Source organism: Austrofundulus limnaeus, unplaced genomic scaffold (genome assembly GCF_001266775.1).
Source record: "Austrofundulus limnaeus strain Quisiro unplaced genomic scaffold, Austrofundulus_limnaeus-1.0 Scaffold81, whole genome shotgun sequence".
In the NCBI taxonomy this organism is placed as follows: Eukaryota; Metazoa; Chordata; class Actinopteri; order Cyprinodontiformes; family Rivulidae; genus Austrofundulus; species Austrofundulus limnaeus.
Genome location: NW_013952483.1, coordinates 668,006 through 677,498, shown reverse-complemented (window position 1 = coordinate 677,498; position 9,493 = coordinate 668,006). Strand labels below are relative to the sequence as shown.

The window sequence follows — 9,493 nt, the reverse complement described above, 5'->3', positions numbered from 1 at the left end:
TCCCTTCATATTCTGATACTTTATTAATAAAAAATAAAATTTAGGGAGAAAAATATCTAGATTTCTGTGTATTTTACTTCAATATACTAAATACTAGTTAGTTACAAAGAATATGACTGCTGAAGTTAAAAGTTCAGATATTAGCTTTAAAAAGAGACCAAGCTTGTGAATTTACTCTAAAGGGTTCAAAAGCTGTACTTCATTTAATTTGTGTGTACTTTTTAAGGTATTTTATGATATTTTATGCCTGAAGGTTAACTGGTACAGATGACAACAATAATATAAAACGTCCAATTCAAATGAAAGGTAAAAACATAAACGTTAACTTTTGTTAAATGTATGGTATATACAGTATGTAAAACATACATAATTGCGTCGTCTGAGTCAGCAGCATTAGTATTTACTGTATATTTTCTTTTTCGCAAATATGTTTTAATATGTTTTGGTTATTTTGTCAATTACAGGACCACAATGTAAACAGTATTGTATAAAAGTAACTCAACGTGATACTTGAGTAAAAGTTCAAGTCTCCTCTAAGAATATTACTTGAGTGAAAGTCTTAAAGTATCTAAAATATTTTGTACTTAAGCATCAAAAGTAAATTTCTGACATAAAATGTACTTAAGTATTAAAAGTAAAAGTACTGAGTAAAATGAGTGGCTTGACTTCCCAAAATTACATTTATTGGGAGTTGATAACCTCAAAAATGTTTTTCTTAAGGTCAACATGGCTATATTGTCATATAAAAATGTTAATGGTAGAAAAATTAGGATGCACTACACCTGCTACATACAGTATATCTGCTGTGTTCTGCTGGAGTGTGACATAATTTGTGTTATTTGCAGCTGTGATGGGTTGTGTTGTGTACAAACTAATACAGCATCAGAATAATATATATTTATACTTCTCATCCAACCACAGCTAAATTCACTTTGTCCAGGAGGATAATATTCTTTAACAAGCTGTAATAAAACAGGAGTAACAACTTTCTGCTTCTTACCTTTTTAAACAAATGTAATAAGTAGAAAGTACAGATAACTGTGTAAAAATGTAAGAAGTAGAAGTAAAAAGTACGCTGAAAAATAATTACTCAAGTAAAGTGCAGATACCCAAAAATTCTACTTAAGTACAGTAAAGTAGTAGTTGTACTTAGTTACTTTAGAACTCTGCAGAATTGACTGAAGGAGACGTGGCTGGAGGCGTAAAGATTGATCAAGTCAAAACAGAACAAACAAACAACACAAATGGAGTCAAACCAACAATAAACCAGTAGAGTCAGACAGATCCTGACGTTCCTTCAGTGGAACTGTTTCAAATTCAATTCAATTCAAATTCAAAAATACTTTATTGATCCCTGAGGGAAATTAGGTGTTGTTGTAACTCGTTTAACTAAAGAATTATTGTAGATGCTGATGGCTGTGGGCAGCAAAGATCTTCTGTAGCGTCTGGATTACAGCGAAGTTGAAGAAGCCTCCGACTGAAGACACTTTGTCTTTCTATGACAGTCTGATGAAGAGGATGGTCAGGGTTTCATTTGATCATGAGGATTTATCAGCACGATTCAGACTTTATTTAGAAAAACTAAATTCAACACTCAACTACAGTGGAGGAAATAAGTATTTGATCACTTGCTGATTTTGCAGGTTTGCCCACTTACAAATACATGAACAGTGTATCATTTTAAGGGTAAGCTTAAAATGACCGGTGGTGCCGGTGCGTGGCAGCCCCACCTCTGTCAGTCTGCCCCAGGGCAGTTGTGGCTACAATGTAGCTTGCTTATTTATTTATTTATTTATTTATTCATTCATTCATTCATTCATTCATTCATTCATTCATTATTCACCGTTCTTTTACCAGTCAAGTCCCTTTGAGACCTCAGATCTCTTTTTCAAGTGCAGCCTGGACCTGAAGGCAACCTATTGTACATGTTTGTAGTGGTGGGGAAACCAGAGTACCTGGAGAAAACCCACACAAACACAAGGAGAACATGCAAACTCTGCACAGAAGTACTCCAGGTCCAAACCAGGGATCGAACCCAGGACCCTTCTAGCTGTGAGGCGTTGGTGCTAACCACTGAGCCATCGTGCTGCCCAAAGCTGCCCATCATCAGTGTGTGAATGTCTGTAAGTGTAAAGTGTTTTGGGCTCCAGAGGGAGTTGATAAGGTGCTCTATAAGTTCAGTCCATTTTACCATTTTAACAGTGAGATGGAACATTTTAAAAATCCAGAAACTTACATTGTACAAATTATACAAATTTTATGCATTTTGCAGAGAGAAATAAGTGCTTCATCCCTCTGACAAACAAGACAAAGCCCTGGTTGGAGCACAGCAGTCAGACTTTTCTGTAGCTGAGGTTTGCACGTCAGGAGGAAGTTTGGTCAGGAAGACCAAGATCAAGAATTGTTTATTGTCATTCAAACACAACACCAAGATGTAATGCAGAAYGAAATTTGCAGTTTTGAACATCCGTCTGGAGAAACACACACACACACACACGACAGACATGGGGGGATGAATGTCCAGGGCCCTGCACAACGACGTGCAGTTTGGAACACACATCTAGTGAAGATGAGTTARAAAAAAAGAGCTTTGATTTTATGTTCGAATGGTCCACTCCTCTGTGCAGATCATCTGTCAATCATTAAGATTTTGAGGCTGTCACATGGCAACTCTGACTTTCAGCTCCCTCATAGGTTTTCAATGGGACTAAGATCTGGAGCCTGACTAGACCACAAGCAGCACTAATCAGAGCCAGGCTGGGGGCGGGGCAAATGACCGGGCCCTTTACACCAAATAATAAATCTCATGATAACATTTTATACAACATACACCTGCCTGCATCAGCAGGGCTTCCAGCACCACAGAGTGACTGTGTTGTTGTGAAGTTCATCAAACAGACATGAAGTGTGACAAACCAAGAGAGAAAAAAAACATTCAGCTATAAAACAACACAAATTCAAAACAGTTCAGCACCACGGAGAGTGGTCGGGTCATTTTGACACCAGCTTTTCAGAACCTGTATCAACAGTGGTGGACAAAGTACTCAAATCTAGTACTTGAGTAAAAGTATTGATACTTAGGGTCAAATCTACTCAGCTACAAGTGAAAGGTACTCCGTCAAAAATCTACTAAAGTTAAAGTCACAGTTTGTTGTGTTGAGGACACGTGTTGTGTCCTCAGTGTTGACGGTATAAAAGTGTTGCACCTTTGTAGTTTACACTAAAAATTAAATTTCATCCATCCTTTTTCTTCTCCTTTATGTCCTTATTGGAAGTAGAAGCTGTGGACATAACTGACCGCTTTTCTTTCTCAGCGTAAGCTCATGAAATCCTTCAACCCCTTCATTACCTTTGTTTCTGTTAAGTGTCCACCCTCACCCTGGATTTACACTACATGCGGCTCCGCTGCGCTGCGGTGCACAGTTCACTGCCTCCACTCAGCTCTGCTCMGGTGTGACACAGAGGAGGGAGGAGATCACATGATAAATCCAGTGATAAGTGTGGAAGTCAGAGCAAAAAATAATTAATTCTGTGAAAGACAAACTCCAAACAGCTGAAAACATTGATATAAAAGCTTTTGGTTTCTATGGTTGAAACTGTCTCGCTGTTGTCTTTTTGAAACTTCTGATTTCAAAATAAAATCCACGTGTATCATGTGCATACACATATGCTTCATGCTACATGTTTCCATCTGCTTCCCAAACAGAACCATACATTCTGACAGCATTTGTGCAGAAATATATCTATATATTTATTAATGTAGCTGCAATTTTGACATTATTCTGACAAATTAGTCCACCTTATGGCATCTTATTTTGAAAATACGGATGTTTTGTTTGTTCCTTTTCCTGTTGGTGCAACGTGATCTTTGTAGATTGACTCCAAAGCAGGTCCGGCRTCCGGCAAAAATAGGATCTGTTCTAATTTTGCCAGATCGCCGTACGCTCCTCGTCGCCCTGCGTCACCGTGCACCGCCGTGCGCAGCCAGTGTAAACACTCATTTGATTTGATTTATTTATTTAACAGGAAAAGATCACCAAAAATCAAGCCTGACTCAGCATAATTGCTGTTTTACAGCAGGTTCCTGTTCTGCAGCACATAAAACACTCAGAATTACAGCATCACAATCNATAGATTGAAAAAAACTGTGGGAAAAAATTCTGGGGTGACAATGCAGATTGGACCGTTTTTGTGGGAAAATTCAAAAGTTTTCACGATTCAGTATGAATGTGCCAACACWATATTCTCCAATACAGGAGGCTTATTTATCTAGCAAGGCTCTCTGSCAAAATAAGTTTCAATTCTCATGACATTTATGACAGTGTCTATCTATTTTTTATTATGAGTTACTTAAGCAGTTTTCTTGCCAGCACATGACTTTGCTGTTTCCCTTGTTTTCTAAACTGCAACAGAACTAATTAAACTAAAGAAAAGAAGCTTAACATATCTTAACGACAATGTCACAAGTGCTGCCTAAAGCCATGTTTTCTAGCTGCTGGTTCTCTAACATGTTAATTCACCACTATGGTCATCTCTAACCTTCTGGAAAAACCTTCTGTATAAACTGAGTACTTTTCTTAATCAAAACCTCTGAGAAAAACTCCACCCAGCAGCAGGTATTTACTTCTGCTTGAATAACATGTCACAGGCCCTGTCTCCAAAAGTGCCACTGGTAGCAACGGTTTTGACATCCCTTGTGGATAATATATTTTCATCATTCCCTGTACTCATCTTTGCTTGCATGACGTCAAACTTAGAGATTAGTATTTGCTCACACAGTATTCACTGTCGTAACATAGGCTCTGTTACTCAGGTTGACTGCTGGCGAGACAGCACCTGTCAGACAGTAAATCACATTGTCAGCTGATGATCAGTCTGATGCTTATTCACCTATTTTTTATATGCTATGAATGCTCATGTTATTTAATATTTTCATTTCCCATCTCTCCTTTTTTTGTTTGTTTCTCCCTTGACCATGTGTTTATGTCATTCTTTTCTCCTAGACCGGCCAACTTATTGTTGAACAGGAGCAGTGCGGAGGTTCCATCGATGGGGACGATGGGTGACTGGATGGATGCAATGAGGACCTTRCCTTGTAAAGAGGCCTTCTCTGGGGTCAGCTACAGCTCCTGTGACACCCTGGCCAAGACCTCTACAGAGTAAGACAACAACATGGACAGACACACAAAATAGGATATCTTTTCAGGACTTTTGCAACACTTTCAGGGTTGTGTGCATGAACAGAATTCAATGTTAAGACATTAAAAGAAAAAAATAACTGAATGAAATAAGAGAGAACAGCAGCATATTGAGGGAAATAAAGTTGACTGGATATTTGACAAGATAAAAGTTTGGAGAGGGAAGCCTTTGAAAGAGAAAATGAAGGCATAGCTGTCAAACAAGTATACAAAGTGATGACATTTTATTTTTTGCTGCAAAGTTTTAAAATGCAAAAACGAAAGAAAGGTCGCCAGGAAGTTTGAGAGCCAAGCTTAAATAAACTGACAAACAAATAATGTTCTGGAAAAGTGTATCATCATCCTGCCCACATTTAGTATAGTATACTAAACTGAGAGGTTCACTGATATAAATAAATAAATAAATAAATAAATTATGGACTTTATATTATTGTGTTCTCTGTAATATTGTCTCTGTTTCAGCCTAGCCCCTCTTATGCCCCACAACAGCAACAGCTTCTAATTCTTAATATTGAAAAACATTTAGTGTTAATTTATATTGCCTTATTTATTGCACTGCATTCTCTATTGTCCTGCCTAAGTGTATATACGATAAGTTTTGAAGTGAGGGTGGAACTCTACAATCAGTAGCGGAGAAATGCACCTTAGACAAATTGCAACAGAATAACCTTACAAAAAAATGCATTGGTCTCCAATGGCTTTCCTGTGGGTTTATGCTAAATTAAATCAGTGCAGTAATAATCCACTGAAGGCTCTGTCTGAGACGCCCCACCTCAGCTACAAAAGGCTAACAGCTTTTCCTCACTCTGTATTGCTCAATATGGATTGCTGCATTGATTTTGTTGGTCTTAATCTAGTCCTTGATATTCAGCACAAGGAGACTTGGCAAAGCTCTGACCTCACATGAACAGTTATACTTTGGAACAGCATGCTGACTCATCTGTTGGAGTAATTGATTAATCCTTTTTTTTTTTTTTTGAGAATAGCATAGACTGACGAGGAAATACTGCCTTGTGTCGATTATTTGCTGCATCTGCACAGAGTGCATGCAAAGTTCATTTCAGATGTTTTATTGGGAATGTGATGAACTTGACCGAAAGTGCTAGACACAGGAATATAAATTGTAGTTTTTTTTTCACAATGAAATGCTTAAGAGAGCAATACAATTTGAGGTAGAGTTGATTTAATGGTTTTAGGCTTATCTGTACGTCAAGGCCCTTCTATCAAATGTTCCTGTAGGAGAAACTCWAACCTTGAACTTGGAGAATGGACTGATAGCCACAGTGGACTCCAACTTAAGCATAGCATTAGCATTTCAAACTCTTTTAGAAAAATAATAAAAAACTAATAAAATTTACGAAAGAAGAAATAAATAAATAAAACCACAACCGTGTGCAATAGAATTCATTCTGGATAAGGCTATCGAGCTGGACTTTTGTTGGGATGGATAAATTTCTTAACACATAAGTGATACCAATGAAAATAAACAACTACAAGCAAACATGGATTTTAAGCAGCAACCAAGAAATAATAATCAAATGTTTTACTTCATGAAAAATATTCAAAAAAGTTTTTTTTTTTGTTTTTCTGTTTTGTTTTGTTTTGTTTTGTTTTTCAGCTCCTCCCCTTTGCAGGGTTGCCACAACAAGCAAACTAACATGAAAGATCTGGCAACCGTTTTATGCCAGTTGGCAAAATTTTAAGACAAAAAAAATAACCACAGATAATGAAGTCTGTAAACAATACGTCCAGTACAGACTACCTTCCTGTTCCAATTTCGTTAGAACAATCATCCCATTMTATTCAATATGTACTAGTTTTGATGATTTCCTGTTATATTGTGTTAATGTTACTGGGCCTGGCTGTTTCTCAGTAGAGTGGTTCTGACGGAGGTCCACATCACTCCAGCCACATGCCCAGAATGGGAGCCATCCATGGGAATCACCACCCTCTAACACCTAGTGCCTCTCCATCCTACTCAGGCTGGATGGTGGGTTGAGGACCAAAGATTGTGTCAGTCTGTGTCTCTCTGAGACAAAAAGCTTAGATTAGAGCTGCTGCTGGGCTTTTACTCACAAAACGTAACCTAATAATTGCTGAATGTCTCATAGTAAACAGTTCTCTCTGCAACTCCACTGCTTTTACTAATGCAAAACCAGTTTGTTTTCTTGTTTGTTTGTTTGTTTGTTTGTTTTTTTTCAGAAAAGGTTGACTTTTAACAGATAACACTTTGCAATTATTTTGGTCTCAGCTATGCTTTGTTTATATTGGTATATGTTGAATTTTCTTAACCAAGTTATATCAAGTCCACTCAGCCGAGTTGCGTAAATTTGACAAGGTTTATACAAACAATACATATACAGTACATCTCTTTACATTTACACAAGTGGAACCACTTGACATAAATCGGTTTGGTAAATTCAACAAATTATAATTTTTTTGAGTTGAAAATGGTGTAGATAGAAAATAGACATGGCTCAATTGGTACGCAACTAATTATTTTAGGCTTCTAACAATTGCATTGTCAGTATTGTTTTCTAAACAATTGATATTTTCTGAATGCATGTACCATAAAAATTGTAATATAACTTGTAAAATAGTTAACAAGAAACATCATGTTGTAGACATATTCCAGTGCAGCCTATCCACTCTTTTACACTCAACACTATGGAAGAAATCCAAAAAACTAGGGAATTTCTGCACCGAGCCCATTGCATGCCATCTTTTCCCTTTTCTGACAAGGTCATAATGGCAGCTGTCAGTGTTGCCTTATGGGAAATGCAGTGTTGTTTTGAATGACAGCTTCACACCACAGTTAAGAGAGTAGCACGGGGAGCATGTCATTAAATGTCAAACAAGTGTCACATTCGCCATCACTAACACATATTTTTACCCCTCATTTTTCCTCTGTCTGATTGTGTCCTTTTTTTTCTCCCTCTTCTTCAAACACCAGGGATCTGAAAAAGGTTGGCGTGACTGTTGTAGGACCACAGAAGAAGATAGTGAGCAGCTTGAAAGCCCTAGATTCCCATACCAAGAATGGTCCGGTACCTGTTTAAAAATAATACAGTACATCAACAAATGAGAACCACCAGAGACTGTTCAGCTGCTCTGTGTTGACATGTTAACACAGTGGCTGCAAATTTGAACTACATGGCAATACAAAGGTGAATAAGATACCATTCATGTGATGGTTTTCATCAGTTGTATTGAACGACAAAAAATGGAAAAGGGTTCAGCACAGACCTGCCAGTATCTTAACTGGCTGACTCGACCCTCTTCCTCCATGCCCAAGTTGAGCTGCCTTACAGACTAATAGAGGAGTAGAAAAACAATGAGGATCAATACGAAGGTCAAAGAGACATGATCAGGAATACAAACGTGGTCTCAACACAAAGCTGGAGCTCTCCATGATCACGGCCCTGCCACAGAACACCAAACTAGCAGCCTGTGGAAAGAGGCAGTGAAATAGCTGAGATGCTTTTTGAAGAGCGTGGCAAATGGCTACAGCTGACCCGGATGTGGACCTGTCCCAGATCGGGGAAGTTTGAGGCTTGGGAATGCATTGCATCTACCTACATTTAATGTCTCTGTCGGAGAACTGAGTCGGACACATCTAGATGCTAACCGARCCATTTTACTTTGTAGCTCTAACCTAAAGCATTTGCATTGATTAAAAAATACCACATGAAAGCAATAACATAATCCATCAAGAACTTTTATTGTACTGAAATTATGGGTCTGTCACATGTGTAATGTACTGAATGCTGTGCTTGAAAGTACAGCAACCAATATACACACATTTTTCTTTATGGTGACATCTATGTTCTATGTGCTGATATGTTCAGTCCAATCCCCTACCACCCTATGCCCTTTGTGTGGAATCTCAGGATGTGCACACTGTTGTCTCCAACAAGAGGAAACTAACAGAGAACCAGGAGTGCAGGTTAGAAAAGACATGATGGAAGAAATTGAATCTCTCAATGATGGCGATGAGGATCTGAGTTAGATGAAGCAGTCAGTCTTTTTTTGTCAAATGCTTTTGCAGAAATGTTTGAAAAGTAAGTTTAAGCTTGAGTTTCTTTAGGAAAGACAAGTTTGCACCGTCAGTCCCTATCAACGGCAGTTTTGTTTTGCAAGATCCGTTAAAAAAATGTTTATTTTGAAGTCAGTTTTTAATACTATTTACAAAAGCCATGTGAGATCCTATTTTTATTTTTTATTCAAAATTAGGTTAAATAGCTTGGTTTAGTCTAAAGGTAGTTTTCTTTTTTTAAAACAAACAAATATTTTTG

General features: G+C 37.7%; 1 protein-coding gene across 1 annotated transcript in view; it reads left to right on the top strand.

Moving 5' to 3' along the window:
- epha3 (eph receptor A3) overlaps positions 1–8,240 on the top strand; it is a gene marked incomplete in the record, with an annotated part of 93,976 nt that extends 85,736 nt beyond the window's left edge. The window contains 3 exon segments of the mRNA XM_014011503.1: positions 5,004–5,159; positions 7,072–7,188; positions 8,152–8,240. Of these exon segments, the coding sequence (XP_013866957.1) occupies positions 5,004–5,159; positions 7,072–7,153 (238 nt within the window).
- Positions 8,241–9,493: the final 1,253 nt, after the last annotated feature.